Raw genomic sequence first — 22,005 nt, 5'->3', positions numbered from 1 at the left:
TAAGCATGTGTTGCTTACATTCTGCAACATGTAGCATTTGCCAGAGCTTTCTTCACACAAAGCCAACTCTTTTCCAGAGCATATTCACACTGGGGTTGAAGGATTTAACAGCTTCTAACAAGGATGAGTTACCTGATGGTATGCAGCCTAGCAAAGTGTAAGATTTGCTTTATGGAGTATGCAGCAGAGTGCATAAAATATATCCAAGAGCAGCACTGTGGTCATAGCCTGCAGCAGAACGAAGTATCACCAAGACCAGAAAAACAATGCTATCACAAGGGATGGTGTCAGAGAATTGCTCCAGTGCTCCAAGGTAGCTTCCCTGAATGAGTGAGCCAGCAAAGGGCTCCCTGCAGGTAACAAGGTCCCCAGATCAGCACGCTGCCCCCCTGGATGATGGTTTTGTACTCAAGAAGCTTTTACTACGATGGCATCACATTTAACGTGAAGAAGGCTGTTATGTGAAAGATGTAGTTACTTCTGTAGGAAGCCTTCAGAAACGTAACCTGGGAGGTAGCACAAGCAATTCTGACAGTGTTAAGATGAAGACACTGTGAAGTACAAAGCCCTTAGTAATGATTGCTGGCAGGAATACTGTCAAGATGAACCTTTATTAAGTATTTATAATACGGGCAAGGATGTGTACATTCTGTTACGTACCCAATCAGCTATCAGTCAGAGATCCTGCAGTGCAAACCTCTGAGAAGTATATTTATTTATATTAATTAATTAGGAGCAATCTGTCTCAAAAGCATGACCCATTTCATACTTTGAGGGGTATTTTATTACAGCGTAGCTGCAAGAAAACTCCATTCTCCATGAACATGCACTTGATATGCAGAAGGCAGACTTCTGCACACTGCTTATTTACACACTTAAGTTCCTGGATTTTTGTTTGAGTAGTTCAAGAAAAGTCTGTTTGTCTTCGTTATTTGGAAAGCTTCCGTCTTTTCCTCTTCCACTGTTTATTGTCCACATCTTCAGTATCGTCAGGAGGCTCTGGTAACACAAAGCCATCAGTCATTTTATAGTAGACTATTGTGGAATCTGTCTCAACTATGGCCAAGGTAATTGACAGCGGGGTGTCGGGGTCGTCGTGGGGGAGAGCAGCTTTCTTCATGATTTCTCTTAACCTAGAAGAGAAAACAGTCAGTTAGAAAGGACCCCATAACACAGGAAGAAACTGGGTTTTGTAGGTCTCGATACTGATGACATTCAAAGCAGAAAACAGTTTTTCCTACTGCAGATTCTCTAACTTGAGAGGTATTTTACACGCTATTTTATTTTCTCATCTTTAATACCATTCCTGCAAGAACAGATGCTAGCCCCCCCAAAAAACTCCTGCAAAGCTTGGCAGTAACAGAAACTTGCATTTGAGCCTTTCAACAGGGCTCCAGCACAACTACTATTTAAATAGCTGGAAGGAGATTATCCAATAGAAAGCCTGTTTTGTTCTGCAGGTTTGTCTGCATAGAGAAAGTGTAACATCTCTAATAAAAATCCAAATTCCTATAAGCGTTTAGAGAGAAAAAAATCCCTCCCCAAAAAACCAAAACAACAATAAAAACACACAGAACCAAGCAAGACTTTTTCCATTTGTAAAGATAAGCCCTCCAGTCTCTGTGCTACAGTTCTCTATGAGCCTGTGGAAGACCCAGGAACTGAAGCCAGGCTTCTCTACCTCCCTGTCTAGACTAGAAGCCACAAAGACTAATGATGTTCTTCAGGAGAGTCAGCATAAATAATGTCTTCCTTAAAAATTCAAGACAAAGTTATGCAATTTTTCCTGTTCAGTTTAAGAATAACAAGCTGCTTATTTTTCAGCTCAGAGCTGAGAACAGCACTGCCCCAGCAAGCACTGCTGCAGCAAGCTTCCTCCTCAGGAACCAGAAAGAGATGCATTCCTATACGAGCCATGCCTCGAACACTGCAAGGCCTTCTGGCATTGCACCCAGTGAGGGGCTTCATGCACCTGAGGGTGACAAGGGCCTGGGAAAAGACTGCAGCTGTCCTTTCAGAATGCTATATGTGCACAGAGCAAGAAGCCCGTGTCACACCTCAACAGCTTCTGTCTGAAGGGAGTTCTGAACAGAAGCCAATGGCAGGGCCAGGCTGCTGGCAGCGATCCCATCAGGAAAGAACTATCCATTGTTCTTCTTGTGGCAGCAGAGGTTAACCTCTCCCTGGCCCGAGAATGAGAAACAGAAAGAAAAATAAAAAGTCAGATAGAAAATGGCACGGCTTCCTTGGAGAAATATTTTGGGACCCCCCCCTAACAACAAAGCTGTATTGAGTGTGCCCTGTACTTACCTGTCAGCTAAGACAGAAGCTCCTTTATATTTTATTCATTAACTGTTACCATTTATCTTCCTACTCTTTTAGGAGGTTGGATGGACAGCCAGGCATTAGATCTACACTTCTCATAGAATCATTAAGGTTAGAAACAACCACTGAGATCATCTAGTTGAACCCACCCCACCATGCCCACTGACCACATCCCTCAGTGCCACATCTCCACAGCTCTTGAACACCTCCAGGGACACCGACCCACCATCATTCACGATTTCTTCTTACAACTTCAAGCACAGACATACAGACCTTTATCCCCCCACCATCTAGCACCTAGACTTAGAAAATGTGCCCTGATCACAGAAGTGGCCAGGCCCTAACAGCAGATTCCTTTTCTCCATGCAGGCAGCACCGAAACAAGAGCTTGTATTCATGCAGACCACAACCAGCACATCTGCAGATTAGTGGGACAGCATCTTTGAAAAGAATAAGCTTTGGAATTCAGGATGTCTGTATCAGAGGCCTGCATTTCCGCTCCTCCCTGAAAGCATCCAACAAGGATGACAGCCAGCATGCTCACCAAGTTTCTTCAAGTAAGAAGTGATTGATTCTAGGCCATAAGGTTTGAGAAGACCTCTGTTATCATTGAGTCCAACCACTGATCCATGGCCACCATGCCCAATAAGCCATATCCCCAAGTGTCACACCTCCATGGATGGTGACACCACCCCTTCCCAGCTTGGTCCAGTGCTTTGCTGCTCTTTCAGAGAAGAATGATTAAACGCCATCTGAAATGCAAGCAGTGCATGCCTTGGTTCATCGCCTCTGCTTGGCTCATCCACAGGCTCAGCTTGGCCATGAAAAATGGGGACAGATACCCTGCACATGCTGTCTGCTTGAGATTTATGCCAGTGAGTGCCTGGTAAAAAATAAAAGAGTCCCAGGAGAGCTCACAGAACAGTCAAGCATGTGTGCTGCTGCACATACAGGGGGGAATCTAGGAGTTAAAATACCCTGCAACCACTCCTTTCCCTTCTCTCCCCATTCCAAGGGAGAAAAGCCACTGAGTGTTAAAACAGCAATACTCAAACATCACATTTCCCACACATAAAGGTGTGTTTCGAACAAAGGGCTCGTGAAAGGAAAAATATGTAAAGCTAGACACCACAGGAAGCACTGGGAAGCTTCAAGTCCCATGAACAGAGTAAGATTAAACATTTTTCCCAAATAATTATTGTCAGTTGTACATCACACAGTACCTGTTTTTCAGAACAGCCTGAAAACCCGTCCCGAATGCTGATGGTGTCCACATGTTCAGTGCAAGCTAGATCTGCTCCCACCAAGACAAACCCAAGCAGATGAAGCCTTCAGTTCCCACCTAGGAAGCAACCTCCTGTTCACCTCACATTGCAGAAGATGAAAGGAATCTAATCTCAAACACATGAGGGAGATGCTATTATACAGAAGTAAACATCTGGCATTTCTAAAGCCCTTTACTTCAGAAAACCTTGAAGGGGTTTCTAGATACTTACAAACTACATTCAGCAATGATTGCTAGTATTCTACAAAAGAATTAATTGAAAAAGCAGAATCAACTTACTGAACGTCAAGCAATGACCACTGCAGTAAGGTAACGTCCCTGCTAAGGTCACACTGCATCTGCCCTTATTGCTGCCTTCAAACTACATCACTACAGGGAATTTAGCTGTCTCCTATTACCGTAGTAAATTACAGCTTAAAAATATGGAGGGTGAACTTCAGGCTTGAGATTTCAACTGATTGTCCAAACAGCAAAAGAGAACAGAATCATAAAGCAAAGAATGCTGGCAGAAAGTTTTGTGGCCAGCACAGGTATTTCAGTGGTCTATCCCATGTGCAGCCTCTGGGAAGCAGAGAAAACACTGAGAGCTCAGAGCCGTTTTATGGAGGTTGCATAGAGCTCCATTGAGCTGAAATGGAACTACTGCCTTCCTTACCATAAAAGCCAAAGGCTTTCAATCTGCCCTTTGTACTGGGATGAATAATTCATTGCAGGCTCGGCCAACCCGAACAGCTCCCTCCCCTCCAAGCAAGGCAGGGCTGAGAGTCCATTCAAGTTGATACAAGCATTGAAATACAGGGGAAGAAACGTGTGGTGCGGGGCAGGCGGGACGGTGTGTAAATGGACGTCGCAGTTTCTTGGGATTTCTTTCTTACAGGAATATGGGATACAAAAAGAACCTCATGTTTTTGTAATGGAAAAGAAAACAGAACCAAAGAAAACACCCCGTGCCTCACTCATCAGAGGGACGAACTGAAACCCCAAGGAATATGAAGTCCTTTTTTTTCCCAGGGAAGCTGAAAAAGCAAACAAGTTATGCAAAAAAGGAGAAATCAGTTTGGCAAAGTTCTGCAAGGCACTCTGACTGTACTTAGTTCAATCAGTACAGCCTGTCTAACTCAATTGCATAAGCCACATCAGTCACTTTGCAACTATTTATGCTTAGAAGCCACTGATGACATTTTTAATGTTTGATGTACCGTAAGAGTAAACTCAATGCTAGCAGCAGAACTACTGACAAAACTGAAGCAGCTGCCAGACAGGGAGCACATCACACTTCCAGTGCATTTAAAACACACGCACTGCTTATGAGCAAAACCCCCTTCGATTAGAGGAAGATCTATTTTGCAAACCTCAGATTTCACTTCCAACCACCAGATTTGTCTCTAAGGATGCTTATCAGCTTTAAAATGAAACATTAACATGTTCCTTTCCCAAAATCAAGTTACCATTTTAATAAAATAGTCCTTTTCCTTTTAGCCTATGTAGTGGAAATGCTAAGTCATGGCTTGAAGCAGTGATGGAGCAGCTGGTGGGAAGGTAGGGTCAACCCAGAGGAGCTCAGGTGTATGCAATGTACCTTGAGTGACCAAAGGGATGGAGCCAGGATCCACCCCTTCCCAGACCTCATTTCAGGGTTGGCAGCGGAGGTAAGGGCATCTCTTGGTAGAGATCTGTGCTTACCTGAGGCCTTCCAAAGGTAAGCAGCTCTTTTCCTTCATATGTACATCCGTGGCTGCTGCACTTGGGCTTGTTCTCATCTGTTGCAGCCAAAGACTTTGCCACCCTGCTATTATCATCCCATTATGGCATTACAGCCTAAAACAAACTCCACAGTCTTTATAACCAGATGTAACTGACTTCATTCCTCAGTTCCAATGCTTCCATATAAATAACAAATGGGACAGGAACATATCATATAGTCTGGTGATTTATTGCTTTGCCAGCATCGTTTGTCCAGGATAAACTGTGCCTGATTCTATTAGATCCAGCATCTCATTTCTGCCAGCTCTGAGGCAGGACTATCTGTTCTTAACTGCTTCAACCCCTTTGAGGAGTCACAATTCTGGGCATGGAGTTCAGCATGCACAATAGCCCTGCCTTCAGACAAAGGAAATCTTAGAGTAAGCTAAAAAACACTGAACATTTTGTTGGGTGTTTTCAGGCCACTCATATTTATCATTTGGGTGTCCTGCTGGTAATTTCCATGCCAGCTTCGCTATGGCCTTTTAAGGACACCGTCCTTGGAGTGTCAGCCAAACAGGAATCTCCACAAGCCACCTGGGAAGGCAGAGCTTGGCAGGGTTTTGCTCTAGTGGCTTCGAGAAGAAAACCACCCCTGCAGCTCCTACCCAGGCTTACTGTTTAAGCCAGGAAATGCTGACCTGAATCGCGCCAACTGCTAGCAGCTTGTGCAGCTAATGCAAACTTTCAAGGCCCAGGAATGAGGACAGACTATTTTCACCTTCCCAGCCACCTCCAATGGCTTCTGCTTCAATGTTAAGTAAACTGCATTTACTTGTATTCAGACTCGTTCCTCTACCTTACAGCAAGTAACACAAAAACTCTGTTACTTTTGGACAGAACAGAGAAGTAACTAAGTATGGATGCTTTCCTGTCCACAGCTTGGGACATCAAATGAGAAAATATTATTACAGACAGCATACGTATAACAAGCCTCCTGCTATCAGTCACAACACAGCTGCCAGAACAAAGAGACAGTGACACTATAACTGTTTCCAATTCCTTTTTAATGAACTCCCTCTTCGCTGAGGCACAGTTATTGTCCATACCCCTCTGTTTTGTCTCCTGCTCCAGCAAAGGAGCTGAGTTGGTGCTGTCCTTTCTCTACAAATACACACCAGGCCTCTCTGATCAGTGCTGACCTCCTAATGAAATTCCAGGCATGCACACACACACGTTCTGTAACAGAAATTCCCAAAGCTGTTGTCAGGCAGGCAGACAGACAGTACACGCTTGTATCAAGCACATACAGGCTTTAATGAACTCACCTGGCATTAAAGCCCAACATTTGGCTCACTTCAGTGACAATGTGCTCTCTGCATTTGCTCTATAGCAAAACCTAGTCACAAACTGTACTTTCAATCAATGTGATGCATTCACTCCGCTTCTCTAACACACATCTTTCCAGTAACGGATTCCATGCACGCTGGTGCCAGCAGCAGAGCAAACAGCAACGCCACAGAACAAACAAGTCCAGAGGCTCCAAGTGAAAAGCCCCAGTGAAACAGTACTAGATAGGACATACACACGGCACATCATCTCCCTGTCATTAAAAACTAATTAGAACATACTTGCTGGCATTGACTCAATTCCTAGGAATCAAAGTTTCCAACCTAAGTGGAAACCTACTACGTTAAACAAACACAGCAACTCAGCACACGGGAGTAATTTCTCAAAGGCCCCATATGGCAACTTGCTGCTCAGTATATCATCCTGCAAGTCCTCTAAGCAGATTTGCTCTATCACACTGTATGTATAAAACCAAGCCCACAAGAAATGACCAGTGTTTGCCAATGGAAGACTGCAGCAACTAGACAGCACTCAAATCCATCAATATCTGCTGAGTCTTTTTCTTCCCCCTCACAAATGAATTGCATCTGAAGATACGCTCTTCGGAAAGCACACAGCAGAATTAAGATGGAAGCTTATTTGCTAAAGACCAATTGGTCATTCCTGAAGCCTAAGAAAAAGCAAAAAATACAGCGTATCTAAAACATACTGTGTCAAAATCACAGCTCAAAGGATAGCTGTGCATGAGATTCTCAGTAAGTATGAGGCATTTCCAGTTGAAAGCAGCCAAATTACGCTATCCAACCAAAAAGCTAAACAAATGTAGCACACTAGGCTTATCCTTGAGATTCAACAATTAAAAAGTTTATTCAGAGGGATTTATGTTCCTCTTTGGTACTTGAAAGCCCAGTGACTTAAGGTATTGTCAGATTTCCCAGACTACAAACATACAGCACAAGAACGTTCAAAACATAAGCTGTGAAGGTCTCATATTCTGACCTCGTCTCTCCAACACATGCTTTGATATCCACTATTTCCTCCTACAGCATAGGCAACTTCTAAACAATCCAAAGTGCTCAACAGAAGGAGCTGGGTGCTGCAGGAAGCTGACATCCAAGGTTTGCCACTTCCAGGGAGGGAGAAGCAGAGACTGATGCAACTTAGAAAAAGAAAGCAATCTCAACTTTAAATACACATTCGCAGCACTCAGAATAACTCTGCTCACAGACTGAGATACTGCTTTCCTTGTTTCCTCCCACTTCCCCCTGGGCCAAATTAATAGCCTCTTGTCTGTTCTTTTTATCCTGTGAGCAATGGGATCCAAACACTGAGCACAGCCTCACCTCTCATGGCTCACTAACACGTCCGCAGGTATCGGTACCATCACTTGGAGATCGCCCTGCTCTCTTTCACGGGCATGTAAACATACGAGCTGCAGTTCTGCTAATCCAACGTGCTTCACTTCATGCCAGCTTCTCCCTAAAAAGGTCGATTGTTGATGAGGATCAGGACACAAAACACAAGTTTCATTCATTCAAATATTAGGTTTCAAATTTTATTTAACATCTTTGGTTCTTTCCCTCCCTCTCCTCACAGGGCATTTCCCAGGAGAGACAAATAGCCCATTCAAACGCCAAGTTCCCTTTCTGAGTGCTCCTATGGAGCATTTATTACGCTGGCTGCCCGCCTTCCTTTTCAATTAAGCCAGTTTGGGAGAATTTGCAGAGCTTTAGAATCACAGAATCCTTATAGTTGGAAGGGACCTTTAGAGGTCAGCTGGTCCAACTCCCCTGCAATGAACAGGGACATGCACAGCTCCATCAGGCGCTCAGAGCCTGGTCCAGCCAGGCCTTGCAAGTCTCCAGGGATGGGGCACCTACCACATCTCGGGGCAGTCTGTGCCAGTGCCTCACTGCCCTCACTACAGAAGACACTGTTTATTATCACATAACTCTATTCCACTCTTGAAAGGCTCCAAAAGCTTGTCATAATTACTGCCACTAGGCATCCTTCTTTTCCAAGGAATCCTTGCCCTTTCCAGCCACCAGCATCCTGATCAGGCCAGGGCACTCTTAGGGAGATGCTATGATTCAGTAGCTTTGATGTTAACATACAGAAGAGCATTCTATTGCCACAACAACCCCTGAACTCGTAACCTCTCCTTTCTACCTCCCTCTTTCTTCCCCTGCTCCTCTCCTGGCACTGCAGCTGTGGCAGCTGGCCGAGGCAGGCCCTAATCTTTGCAAAGACTCTGTGCAGGCGCGTGACAGGGATGTGAGGTGCCAAAACACTGTGTTTCTTAGGGAACTATCACTGTGTGAAGTTTCAAAACCACTGCCAAGGACTTTTCTAGGAAAGGCTCTGCCAGTGCACAAGCTTTCACAACACCTGAGAACACGTGGATGCATTTTTGCTATGCTCGTCCAGTCAGTTCATTCAATTACCTTCCAGGAGGTCCAGGTACACCAGGAAGGCAGCATAGATCTGAGAGCTGTCGGATATATCAAGGGACATCATTGCTGTGAACTGAAAGCCAGAAGGCAGCGTTGGTCAGGGAAAGCTGCAGTTACAGCCATACAAATGCCAAACCCAGAATCTGCACAGCCATCCAGCGAGCCTGAAAGCAGCTGGAAGGGCTAACAGGGAACGAAGAACAGGAGCAGTTTGCTAAGAGCATCTCAAGAGCTTTTCTCCCCCCGTTTTAGAAGAGGGGATCAAACAAATAAACGACGGAGGAGATGCAACTATTTCTGGAACAGAGCTGGCGCTGTGGAGAAGGAAGGGCTCTGAATTTCTGCCGCAGCACATCAACACCACAGGACCGCCAAACCAAACACCTCGTGTCGGCTCGATGTTCGGCCCTCCGCCTCCATCCCCACACAGCGGGCAGACCCGACCCGTCCCCCGCCCCCAACGCACGCCCTGCCGTACCGTGGGGTGAGTGGCCATCCAGTCGCCGCCGCCGCCCCCCGCCCAGCCCCTCTCGGCCCCCGAGCCGCCCTCCGCGGGCCCGCACGGCTCCTCCGCCCGCCCGGCCGCCTGCTCCTCCATGCTTCTCCGGTGCAACGCGGCCGCGCTCCGGGCGGCCCGGCCCAGCGCTGCCCGCCGCTGTAGTTCCGCCTCCGCGCCGTTCCCTCACGGCTGCGGGGGGAGCGGCGGTACGGGGTGTGCGTGTGGGAAGGAAGAGTCCGACGAAAGCAAAAGCAAACAGTGTGCTTTTATACCCCAAGTCCTGCTGCGCAGGGAGTTGTTCTCCCAGTCCGTACACGTATCTGGGATTGCCCCAGCACCTTGCACTTGGCCGTATTGACCCTCATTAGGTTCACACGTAATGACCTCATTAGGGCCCACCGCTCAAGCCCGTCCCTCGGGCGGCATCACTTCGTCCTGCTGCATCCACTGCGCCGCTCAGCTTGGCGGCATCAGCAAGCTTGCTGAGGGTGCGCTCAAGGCAGAGCTGGGAGCAGCCAGATGGCGGCACTGCTTTGGGAAACAGCAAGGCTGAGCTGGGGATGCTCAGATCGATGCAGGGCCTCGCAAGAAACGTACGGTTGAATTGGATGGCTTTGGTCCCTGTGTATGTGAGAGCGGGCCCTGGCTTATGAAACAACACGGTACTGTGGCCCAGCTGGAGCGGCCGTGGCTCAGTGCAGTGGGACCAGCCTTGTGTGTCACACAGCTCAGCAGCACCGCTCCCCATCTAACACAAGCGGGGTGTCCCAGGGCTGCAGCAGCACGGTGTGTGCCGGGCTCCTGTGGGACCCAAATCCCTCTGTGCAGATGCCAGCGCTGTTCCTTCTGCGTGGCTAATGAAGCTGAGTGGAGCAGCGACGCGTGGCAAACCGAGCGTGAAAGGAAAGCCTCATTAACGTGTGGTTTTAGAGAGACAATTAGAAAGATGTCATGAGGGGCAAACAGGAGGAACACATCCTCCTTAATTGCACCGTTGGGCGCTTATGGCCTGCAGGAGGTTCTCCAACTGCTGAATCTCCAGAGACCCTTTACTGAAGTCGTGGTAGGAGCTCAGGGGAGACCTCATGGCTCTCCCGCTGCCTGAAAGGAGGCCGTGGCGATGTGGGGGCCGGCCTCTGCTCCCAGCTAACAGCGGTAGGGTGAGAGGTGGCGGCATCGAGCTGTGCTGGGGAGGCTCAGGTTGGCTACTGGGAAAATAATTCGGGCCAAAGCAGCCCCGCAGGTGCGCGGCAGCCGCTCGAGGCGTAGCTCGGACCCCGCCCCGCCTCCACCTGCCTGCCCGCCGCCGGCCCCGCCCTGCAGCCCCGTGGGGGCGGGCCGAGCCGCGCCGAGCGGAGCCGGGGGAGCCGCGCTGCCCACAGGGCCGGCTGCGGGGCGCTGGGCCGCCGCTGCCCCTCCCCGCGGCCCCGCACTGCCGCCCCGCGCCCATCATGGCTGCGTGCGCAGCGCCCCGCGCCCCCCGTCCCGCTCTCCTCCTTCTCCTCTCGCTTCTGCTGGGCGGCTGCGGGGCCAGCCTGCCCCCCGAGCCGCCGCCGCCGCCGAGCCCCGAGCTGCAGCCGCAGCCCCTGCCCGAGTCGGCTCTGCGGAAGCCCACCGTGCTCCTGGCCATCATCGCCCGCAACGCGGCCAGCGCGCTACCGCACTTCCTCGGCTGCGTGGAGCGGCTGCGCTACCCCAAGAGCAGGATCGCGCTCTGGTAAGGGGCCGGGGCCGCGCGGTGCTGCGCCGGTGGGGATGGAGCGAAGCCGGGCGGTAAGCGCTCCTTGAGCGCCGCTCCGGAGCCGCACGACGCGGTGAGGAGGAGCGGGTCGGACGCCGTGCCTCCCGGCTGCTCGCTGCGGGTGGGCGCCGAGAAGGAGCACTGATGCGGGCCGTGCCGTCCGCTGGGGGATGTGTGCCAGCATGGGTCGGGGAGCGACGCCTGGGAGCGCGGCGGGCGGCGGGCGGAGGGTCGGAGCCGATGGGGGCTGCGCGGTCTGCCTCAGTCTGTAGAGGGGGAAAAATCTCTTATCTAGATGTACACGGTGACCTGCCCCAAATAGGTACGTTGGTACGCGTGGAAGTGGGGATGTGGGGCCTGACCCACAGCTTGCTGAGCTCAGTGGGGAGGCTCCTGGTTGCTGGAAGTATCCCTGTGTGTGGGGTATTTGGGGCTATGCACCCTCCGCACAGCCCCCAGCCACGGATGTGGGTGCGGTGGGTGTGTGCCGTGCCTACCAGTGTGCAGGCTCATAGGAGTTCTGCTGTTTTGGATCTCATCCCATCAGATAGGCTCTCAGAGCAATGAGGCACTGACACAGGCTGCCCAGGGAGCTGGTGGAGTCACCGTGCCTGTCCAGGAACCATGCAGACATGGCACTGAGGGATGTGGTCAGCGAGCACAGTGGGGTGGGCTGGGGTTGGCCTTGGGGGTCTTCGAGGTCTCCTCCAACCATAATGGTTCTGTGTGAGCAGATGATGTCAGGCCTCTGCACACCTGTGTTGGAGCAAGGTGTGCTCGCTCAGTGTTTGTGAGATGCAGCAGGAGCTGTAGGTGTGGACCTGTTGGCCAGAGCAGAGCCTGGCATGCTTCTTGCTGTTGAAGTGCAGAATAAAGGTTTGTTTTTGGTTTCTTCAAAGTCCTACAGAGCATTGATTGCCTCTATGTCTTTTTTTTTAATGTATTCCTTGCATTGTGCTTAATTGACTGTCTTACTACAGCGTAGAAGTGTTTGTGAGGATTGTTTATGAGATTATGACCCAAGATAACTTAAAAATATGCCAAAGTTTCCGTAACAAGTGGGGTGGTACTCTTAAGAGGGCTGTGTGCAGACACAAGGCATGGATAGCCTGGAAAAACTTGTGCTGAAAATGGCAAGCTTTTCAAAACAAGAATGCCTAAATGTCATGGCAATTGAAAAGGCACTGCAGCCCTGGGGAGCTGCACCAGAGAGCAGCACCTGCAGAGGTGGCAGTTCCTCAATGGGTTTGGGGACACTGGGACATGAGGAGCCCCCTGGGAGGAGATCCACTGAGAAGAAATGAAAAACAAAATATAACATAGGTTGGAAAAGACCTCTAAGATCGCCAGGCTCCATAGCTGAGCGAGTGCTTTCTGTGGCTGAATTCCAGGATGTCCCATGTCCCTGTGCTATGCCTTTGGGCTGAGTGGCAGTGGAGTGGTGGCTGTTGCATTCCTTCGCTGCCGCTCATGTTATGCTTAAAAGCTTCTTGAGGAAGTCAGCATTCAGAAGTACCCAAATGTAGATCTTCAGAATGCAAATTAGAAACACGTATCATCTCTTTAAGTTCCATATGGGCTCTGTATTGCTTGGGGGCTTAAATTCAGCAGTGGATTCCTCAGATTTCTGGGGTGGAAGTTTTGAGTGACAGCAAAGATGGGTTAGGAGATGAGGAATGAGTTTGAAGCAGATGTGGAATTTTCTGTATCAGTACGTGCCAGTCCTCGTTAGCCTGGTCCCTAACAAGCTGTACCCCAGGAGCCTTGTACTCCATTCTTCCTCTTGGTCCTAATGCTGATTTGTGGTGGTGGTGAGCAGCCTGGGAAGGACTTGCTGGCTGCATACGCCCTAATGAATTGAGCAGGCTGGTTGGTCGGAGGCCAGCTGGCATGCTGCACCCTGGGTCCTTGGAGTTAAATGTTTCCTTCCTTCCCCCTCCAGGAATCGGGAGGCCCGTTGGGAGTGGACCCTTGCCTGCAATAACCCTGTCCACCTTTGGGGCTGTTTTTCTTGTTCTGAACAAGTGTGGAAATGGGTTTATTTCTGTGAAAGAAATCCACTCAGTTATAGTCTGTGGATGCTCCGTCTCTGGAGGTGTTCAAGGCCAGGTTGAATGAGGCCCTGGGCAGCCTGGGCTAGCATCGGATCTGGAGGTTGGTGGCCCTGCTTGTGGCAGAGGGTTGGAACTTGACGATCCCTGGGGTCCCTTCCAACCCAAGCCATTCTATGATAAGGACCATCTTGGCTGGAGTGAGCAGAGTAAAAGTGTATGTATTCAGCAGTTATTGCTCTGGCTTACACTTTCCTTATGCTCAGATTAGGTGTCCGTGCAGCAGGAAAAGCTGTCTGTAATTTCACGTTTAAATGCCTGTTACCCAGGGGCTGTTTGCTGTCTCATCTTTTAGCACCCCGGGGACTAAGTACCTGTGTAAATGAGTTGGCACTGAGAAGCAGGAATTGGGTTATTGTTGAAAGCCTGAGCCTGTCCCCCATAATGGAGTGTCCTTGTGTTTTAGAAATGGTAATGTGAGCTGGGGGGTGGGGGGAGAGGCCGGGTGCTGGGTCACTGGGGATGGGGTGTTAGGTCACTGGGGATGCTGTAATGCTTCTCCAGGGAGAGTGGTTTGGACTCCAAAGAGCGAGTGGTAGCCAAAACTGGAAGCTGATGAGATCAGTGTGGTAATGATAACTTTCATAATTGCACGTCATTAGTCTGCAGCTAGCTTATGATACCATAACTGTCTTCTTATTCTACAACAGTTGACTTTTAAACGTGAGGAATTCCACATGCAGATACTTGCTGGTAAGATGCAGAGGCCATTGGAAACCTTGGTGGGTGTTAGGTCTCCCTGGGAAGCATTGGCTTTCAGGTGTGCTGTGTCTGCTTCTTTCGGTGCAATAAGCTCACCTCTATCTTCACAGCCAGCTTGGTTGGGAGTGCTGAGGCTGCATCCTGCTGGCTCTGATCACAGACTAACGTGGAGTGGGATGGGGCCTGTGTAGCCTTGGGGCTGTGAGTCTGGTGACTAACGTGTTGTGCAACATCCTGTGCTAATCTGTCCTCCAAAGGCCTTGCGCTGAAGTAACAACGTCAGGAGAAAGTCTGGGAGTAAAATACTTCAGTTTCTACCTGAGGAAACTGGGAAGAAAGGCCGGGGGTAACCTACATGAGAGCTTTGACTTGGTTAGGACCAGAGACAATATTCCTGATTGACATTTCTTGATTCTACTTCCTTACTGAGGTCATTTTTACACTTCAGTGCTGTAAATATGTGTGAGAAATGGAAAATTGTGGAAGGCTAAAGGGATCATCCCATCCCAATATCCACAGTAACTTTGTCCTTTGGGTCTGCCTCGCTCATCCAAGCCTTGGCAAACTTATAGAATGACATCATGAAATCCTCCAGCAGAAGCATTTGATGGGAGGCCGAAATTACGGCTGTGCCTAACTGAGGTCTGCACAGCAAGGCTTAAACTGCTCTGCTGCAGCTGAACTCCTCACAGCACTGCAGAGAAATGGTAAAGCAAGCATCGGCTGTGAGATGGCAAACGTTTGCTGGGTACTAGCTGTTTCTCTTTTTCTCTTTTCCTGCTGTGCTCTTACGTTGCCAGATCCAGTGCTTCTTTTGTTGTGTTGGAGAGCATCATGCCTCACGCCTTGTATTAGGGCTCACAAGACAAGAGTGTGAATATTGGAGTCTATCATAATGAGTGCCTGGGGAGTGATCATGCCACGAAAATGTGTAAGCACTCTCTGGAACTAGTTGATGTTATACGTTGTGGGGTGTGTTTTAAATTGTTTTGTGTAATGCTGTGTGTTTCATGTCCTTGAAAATGCAACCATTTATTTAGACTGCTGCCATCTGAGATGGCTGTACTTTGTTGTCCTTTTATTTGCTTCCTAGGGAATGGTCTGCTGCTGATGCAGCTTCTGCATGTAGAGGGGAGATAACAGTCTGATACTGTGCTGTTACAAAGAAACAGCACGGGAGAGACTGTTGTCAGATGTTATTTCTTACTAAAAGCTTTTGGATGCTTTCAGGTGTCGAGGAGAACTACTTTTCAGGGTTTATTTGATATTTATTAAGTACAGAGTAGGGGTATGAAGACCTCAAAGAACGCTCTAGTCTGTTCCTGCCCAGGATCCCAGGGGACTGAGGGAGCGAATGATGGGGCACGGTATCCTGCCCGGCTGTCTGCAGTGTGCACACTGAGCTGTGGATTGAAGGGCGTTCTTCATCTTTTACATAAAGCACTGCAACACCTGCAGCTGTTTATCTGAGTCCTCTGAGGCTGAAAGTCTTCATGTATGGGGTCAGGATGCTCTAAAAATAGAGCAGCACACACATGGTGTGCAGAACATGGGGAGCTGCCCATTGCTGGCAGTGCTGTGGGGCATCCCAAGAGGCCATGTGGGCTGTGGGGTAGGGACAGGGCTGTGATGAGCACAGGGGGCTGCTTGTGTTGGCACCTGGAGTGTCCTTCCTTGGGGTGACAGCTCAGGCTTTGTGTTATTCCAACCTATTGGAGTGCATTTCATTTCCTTTATTTTAATAAAGCGTAGCTTAGGCTGATGACGTTTTTAGCTTCATCTTCAAAGGTGGATTAGAGCTAATGGGGCCCACATGCATCAAAATTTCAGGCTAGAGGAAGAAATAATAACAGACAGATAAACAAACGGCTTAACATTGTATCAGAGGCTGAGTAAGGAGGACTTGAGTTGTGCTCCTGCAGTTCCTTTGAGGGGGCGATCTGAGACGAAGCTGGGAAATAAGACCTTATTCAGGAGTGAGGTTATGTTTTTTACATGGCTAATATATCTTCCCCACTCACTAATGTGTAATGGGGAAAACAGGATGAAAAATCCGAATGTTATTTGGGGATTGTAGCGTGTTTTGCCAAAGCCATGTCCTTTTTCAGGGTCTCTTCAAATGCTGGCACTGCTGAAGGTGTCAGCTTCAGTGTTATCCCTCTTGTCCCTGTGTTGTGACACATGGAAATGAGCCAGTTGCTCAGTGTGAACCTCTTGTTGCCTGTATGTGCTGGTAGGAATAGCACATCCCTTCCCAAGCAAAAGCAGATCCTGATCTGGGCCAGAAAATGCATTAAACTTGAGACTGTCCCACCTGCTCCCTAGGGCTTAGGAGGATCTGCATTCATGCTGAAGCAGGAGGTAGGGGAGCCCGTGTAAGCCAGAATGCTGCATCTGGGCTCACATAAGGTCTTTCACATCAGTGTTGAAAGGCTTCAGCTCCAGCAGGGATTGTTTTTTCTCTGAGACGGAAGCATAAGATTTTCATGTATGCATATTTTCAGCCAGGCTTCCCCCTTCATTTGGAAAGGACTCCTTGCTTGTTTTTCCTCTTTGATCCCGCTGCAGGGAGAGGCAATGTGTGGCTCTGCTCTGGTCTGAATTTTGCCCCCTGGCAGCCGAGGTGCTGTGAGCTATGGGGTGTGTGGGAGCTGACAGCAGGTGGCTGTCTGCTGGTGGCACAGCAGAATCTCAGTGTGGCCGCTTGCTCAGCAGCTGTTCCCAAATGAGATAACAGCACTGTGCCTTTGGGAGCAGCCCAGGAATTTAAAGCTGCAGCTTGTGTTATTTCCTCAGTGCTTTCAGGCATTCGTGTCCTTAGAAGGTACTGGGCAAAACTGGAGGAAAAGGCTGTTTTCCAGCACTCGTGCTTTGATCTACTAATTATGACATGGAAGTTGAATGTGTAGCTGCCAAATGCAAACGCTCTTTTTGTTTGTTTCTCTTGTTTGTTGGTTTGAAGCCGTGTATTATTCCCCAGGAGACTTCAGCCAAACAAATCAGAGCTCCCATAGTCGGACTGATGGCCAGAAGGAGCCTCATGGCAGGGCCCTGGGACAACATCAGCTTGGGAGCTTGGGTTTTAAGGGAACCAGGAGGAGCAGTGAGAAGTCCTTTGTTCCTCTCATTGCTTTGAGAGTCAAAGAGGAACGTGAAATGCAAAGTTCTGCTGATGTTACTGACGCAGCAGCAGGGCTCTTCTTCCTTCCGTAATTATCAGGACTTAGTTTATGAAGGGATGCTGGGATGTTATGTCACTCCTGCATCAAAAATAAACAAATGCATCCAGTTGAGATTAAAAACTCCTTGGAGAGGAGCCACTGTATTTTATTTTATTTTGTAGCTGTTTGGTGCCAAGCTGAGAAGCACAGGTGGGGGGTGCTGGCCTCAGCTGCACTGACTCTGGCTGTAGCTGTGAACTGTTTCCCTTCTGAGTGCTGGAGTGTGGTCCTTGGCTGCCTCCTCCCACTGCCTGCCAGCAGGGAAGTGACTTTTGGGGGGAGTTATGTCTCCCAGCTGCAGTGCTGTGCAGGAAGATAAATAAATGCTGCAGCAGAAACACAGCCCCTGGAGAGGCACGCTCAGGGCTTGGGCTGGTGTGGTGAGCTAGCAGTGTCCCAGGAGCCTGTTCTCAGTACTGTCCCACGTGTGAGTCCCAGGGCCCCAAGGTTTTCCTGTACGTACCCTACTCAAGGGAGATTCAGCACTGAGATGTATATTAATGCTATGAACTCCCCTTGAGGATTAGTGCAGAATGTGTGTTTGCTCTCAAAAATGCTTCTGAAATGATTAGTTCTGTTCCCGTAGCCTGACACTGTAATGTGCAAAGACAGTGACAAAAATGCTGTGAAGGGAAGTGAAAGGCAAAGCAGTTCTGTGCACAGGTCAGTGCACTTGAATAGCTGGCGCCCCAGAGCACCCCGTGCTGGGGGATGGAGGGCCAGGGTGGGAATGGCACTGCTGGGACCAAGGCTTGTGTTGTCTTCTCAGACACAAACAGAAGCCTTGCTGGGTCTCATTTCTGCATGCTGAGAGGTTAGAAAGAGTTCTGGTGTCTATAAGGAAGAATGAAACACAGGCCTTCTGTTCCTAATTCTTGCCTAGAGTTGGCTGGAAAGGTGGCCTTGAAAGGCTGCCGTGGTTCTGTCATTGTTCAACTGCAGTGATCAGAAGGGGCTGGAGTTGAGATCCCAGTTAGCACCCAGGAGGGAAAGGCCCAAGAAGTCACAGTTGTAGGTGATGAGAGGGTGTTGCTGATAGCAGCAATGTGTTTGGTGTTTATGTGGTATTGGCTCACCGGGCATAGCTGTGAAGGTCAGGTTGCGGAGGAGGCAGGTGCCATTTGGGGTTGATGCCTTTGCTCTATCTTATATTAGAGTTTGGTCTCTTGTACGAGTAGGATTGTGAGTAGCTGTGGGGATTAGGTTGATGATGGAAGAATGGAGAGTTTTAAGGTTGTTGCAAGCCTTATTGAATTCAGGTTTGGAAAGGAGAGTGTGGTCAGCAGGAGGGCAATCCTTGTATTCTCTCTTATGGTACGGTTTATCCATTGCCTCTAGTAATGGCTAGGGGATGTGGAAGTTCTGGCACTCAGGTCGCTGCTGGATTTTGCTGCTTCTGCAGAGCTAAGAGGTTTCTTGCGTGGGTGGGTGGAGGTGCATTCTGTTTGGACATATACGAGGGACCTCTGTACCATGGCTGGATTGGCTTGGAGGTTAGCTGACAGGTTTTGGAATCAGTCTCAGTGACTGTCAAGTAAACCTCATGGCATAAAGCAGTTTCTGGATGCAGTGTGTTCCAGATTATACACGGCTTCTTCAGTAGGAGGCTGCTGTTTAGTTATCATGTCCGTAGCTTCAGGATTCTGGAGGAGCCTCCCCAGACTCTTCTAAATAGGTTAGCAGAGAGTAATAACTGCTTTTGGGTCTTCTGCCTCTTCAAATATTTTTTTCCTCCAGTGCTGGCTGATGGAGCCATTGGTTACACTTGTTTTTTCAAAGCATTAATCTGAAACGAGTACCGTGGATGTGACTGGAATAAGAAAATGTCACTGCTTTTAAATATTTTCTCTTAATTTATTACTTTTTTTGAGTGCAAATCAGGATTTAAGTATAAATTACCATTTTAAGCCACAGAGTGGGCTCATGTTGCACATTTAATGACTCTTAGCATACGCACTCTCTCTTCTTTCCCTCCCCCCATCCTTATTTCTCACACAAACAAGGCAGTTGTTGCTTCCACAAAGTCTTGTCAATGAGTTGTTATTTCAGACTGGTGAGCTCATAGCTGTCTGCTGGCAGAACTCTGCTCTGACTTCTTCGCACAAACTGAGGCTGCTGCCAGGATTTTTTGCCTCATACCTGAGCCTTGAAGGAAGCTCTCACAGAGCTTACTCAGGCTGCTGTCAGTGGGGTTCTACCATGAGCATCACACCCGTCCTTTTGGACCAGCCTACCTTCATATACAATCATAAAATGGGTAGAGTTGGAAAAGATCTCTAGGATCTCTGAGCCCACCCCACCATGCCCACTGACCACGTCCTTCAGCACTTCATCTCCATTGCTTGGGAACACCTCCAGGGATGGTGACCCCCCCACCTCCTGGGCAACCCATTCCAATGCATTGCCGCTTGTTCAGATAAGAAATTTTCCCAATATCCTGTGTATATGGATGGATACAGGGGTACCACAGAGGAGGCTTGCTGGGGAAAAACATGATTCGAGCCTTCTCTCAATTACTTTTTCCTTCTCCAGCAGAGTGGGAACTCAAAGGGAAAGGAGTTCCGTGTTGCAGCTGAACCTCCTGCCTGACTGCCCAGCTCCTGGTGCTGCTGCAGGGTGCGTGGCCAAGCTGCTTACTGTGCTTGTGCTCTGGGGCAGCCTGCTGACAAAGAAAAACATCTGGTCATGACAGCTTTTGGGCACGTAGCTGTGAGACCACGAAGTGTGTAGACCCAAACTGCAGCTTTTTCTGCTCTGGGAGACGTATTTCTTCCAGATCTACTGAACCAAGAAAGATTTATTTCCTCTAGGTCTCCTGAACTGACAGCACAGATGGAGCTACAGAGCACTGCAAGCTCTGGCATGGAGGCTAGGAACGTATTTGGGAGAAACCAAGTAGGGAGCCAAAACACCGAGATTTCAGCTTGTTAGATCTTATATCAGGTTACATGGTCTGAATAAGTCAATGGAAAGCTTTAGCATGAATGTTCCTGATGCAGCTGTCTGCAAGGTCTCTGCTTTCTGCCTTGGGTAACAACTGGAGCCTGAGAAATGGGGGCTGCAACTGAGAACATCCTCAGCAAACGTGAGAGCTCACCCTGTTACCTGCCCTTTGGTCCTGCCAGGCAGCGGCTGAGCGAGGAGCTGGCGGATGTTTAGGAGAGACCAGGACGATATTTTTCCTCTGGGACAGACTTTGTTGCTCTGTTTTTCCATGAAGAAAACCACTGGTTCTATATCACCGATTTCAGCAATCCCTCTAGTGGCCACTTGCTTGTAGGACCCATCTTCAGCTGGCGTACGGAGGATATGGCGCATCACATCCTATGGATTTCAGATGCAGCTTTTGGTGGCTTATGTGAAAGGCTTCAGCTAAAGATCCTAAGCCAGTTTCAGATGAAAGTTAGGAGGGGAAAATAAGAACAAAACCAAACATAAAACTTTCTTGAGTGGCAATGCTGAAATAGTGTCAGTATGTGATTTATTTTATTTTATTTTTTGCCCATGGCATATCGTAGGTCAAATATCTACTGGATACCCTGGAACCATCCTCCCACCCAGGTAGGAACAGCTGGGTCTGATGCCTGGGGGTATGTGAGGGAGTCTCATGCTGACAGCATGAAGCTTTGGCTCAGCCATTGTCTTTGCAATTCATTCACTGGCAATGACTGTGGTAGTGCCGTGAGTCTGTCCCCCTGGAGGTGGCATGGATGGAAACCACGCTCTGCAAAATAAATGTGTGCATTATGGAACTTCCAGTTGTCCGGTAAACTTAGTAGCAAGCAAGCGATTGCTGAGATTAAGTGCTCATTTCCTTTCTTTATTTACATCCCTGCGATGAAGGGGAAAAGTTATTCTCAAACTGCTTTTGTGGTCAGGATTAATCCTTAGTGAGTTGAAAGAAACAGGGCGTGCATGCTTTTCTCCACGTGCACTTAGCATGTTTGTTTGGTTCTCCATGAAGTTCCCTGGAAGCATGCAGGGGACAGACCCACGGTGCCATGTCATGGCACTGAGGGGCACGGTGGTGATGGGCTGATGGTTGGACTAGATGATCTTAGTGGCTTTTTCCAGCATTAATGATTCTGCAGAAGCGATCCCAGGGTTTGTTTAAATGCCACTTAACAAGCTCATTTCCTTAGCTGGCAATGAGAAAGGCACAGCTTTTTTGGCATTACTCTGCATCCCGTTTAATGTGCAAGATTAGGGAAATGCCGAGAACTCGGTTTGTGTCTTTCTCTGTTCTTTATAAAGCCAACCATCAGCGTACCACTGCTTTTCCATCAGTTCGAGAGCAGTCATTCTTTCCCCAGATAAAATATGTTCTGACTCAGAAAACCGTAGCACAGTATGTGTGTTTGCAAAGCAGTAGCCACGTGTCATGCATGTGTGCCTGGGCCTCCTTCACAGGGGAGGCCCTGTGGATTCCTGCACGTGTGAGCAAAATGAGAGCTGACAAATGAAAGAGATTTGGGCTCAGAAGTTTTAGCTGCCCTGGAGTACTTGGAATTTTAAAGTGCTTTGCTTACACATAGCTGTTGTGTGATGAAGTTGTTGGTTATATTGCATTCATTCAGAGGAACTGCTCTTAGACTTCATCCACTTGTTTCTTAAGTGTGTGCAGGTATGTCTGAT

The 22,005-nt window shown here is 48.6% G+C and overlaps 3 protein-coding genes across 16 annotated transcripts in view; 2 read left to right on the top strand and 1 right to left on the bottom strand.

Annotated features, from left to right (window-relative positions):
- LOC107053945 overlaps positions 1–5,088 on the top strand; it is a 64,744-nt gene extending 59,656 nt beyond the window's left edge. For 8 of the 12 annotated variants that reach the window (XR_005862026.2, XR_006930824.1, XR_005862027.2 and 5 more), the window contains one exon: positions 2,695–5,088. Coding sequence is in view for 3 of the 12 variants with exons in the window: in XM_046898263.1 (XP_046754219.1) it covers positions 2,695–2,882; positions 3,560–3,651 (280 nt within the window). In the remaining 9 variants the exon portion in view is untranslated. The remainder of the gene's footprint in view (positions 1–2,694) is intronic. The other 4 variants (XR_006930823.1, XM_046898263.1, XM_040705278.2 and 1 more) reach the window with 1 other exon arrangement.
- On the bottom strand, positions 767–11,013 carry TSEN15 (tRNA splicing endonuclease subunit 15). Of its 3 annotated transcripts, none has more exons than XM_046898262.1 (4): positions 9,868–11,013; positions 9,088–9,169; positions 7,987–8,122; positions 767–1,133 (listed from the first exon to the last, which is right to left on the bottom strand). In XM_046898262.1, the coding sequence occupies exons 1-4, from the start codon at positions 9,982–9,984 to the stop codon at positions 929–931; spliced, it is 540 nt and encodes a 179-aa protein (XP_046754218.1). In that variant the 5' UTR covers positions 9,985–11,013; the 3' UTR covers positions 767–928. The 3 variants fall into 3 exon arrangements, with proteins under 3 accessions (XP_046754218.1, XP_422291.1, XP_040561210.1); XM_422291.6 differs by lacking the exon at positions 9,868–11,013 and adding an exon at positions 9,575–9,716; XM_040705276.2 differs by lacking the exons at positions 767–1,133; positions 9,868–11,013 and adding exons at positions 6,539–7,802; positions 9,575–9,716.
- Positions 11,014–11,026: 13 nt separating this feature from the next.
- COLGALT1 (collagen beta(1-O)galactosyltransferase 1) overlaps positions 11,027–22,005 on the top strand; it is a 33,691-nt gene continuing 22,712 nt past the window's right edge. Inside the window, exon 1 of the mRNA XM_422290.6 lies at positions 11,027–11,312. Within this exon, the coding sequence (XP_422290.3) occupies positions 11,047–11,312 (266 nt within the window). The 5' untranslated portion in view covers positions 11,027–11,046. The remainder of the gene's footprint in view (positions 11,313–22,005) is intronic.

This window comes from Gallus gallus, chromosome 8 (assembly GCF_016699485.2).
Source record: "Gallus gallus isolate bGalGal1 chromosome 8, bGalGal1.mat.broiler.GRCg7b, whole genome shotgun sequence".
In the NCBI taxonomy this organism is placed as follows: domain Eukaryota; kingdom Metazoa; phylum Chordata; class Aves; order Galliformes; family Phasianidae; genus Gallus; species Gallus gallus.
Note: the sequence above shows the minus strand (reverse complement) of the source record. Positions and strands in the feature narration are given on the sequence as shown.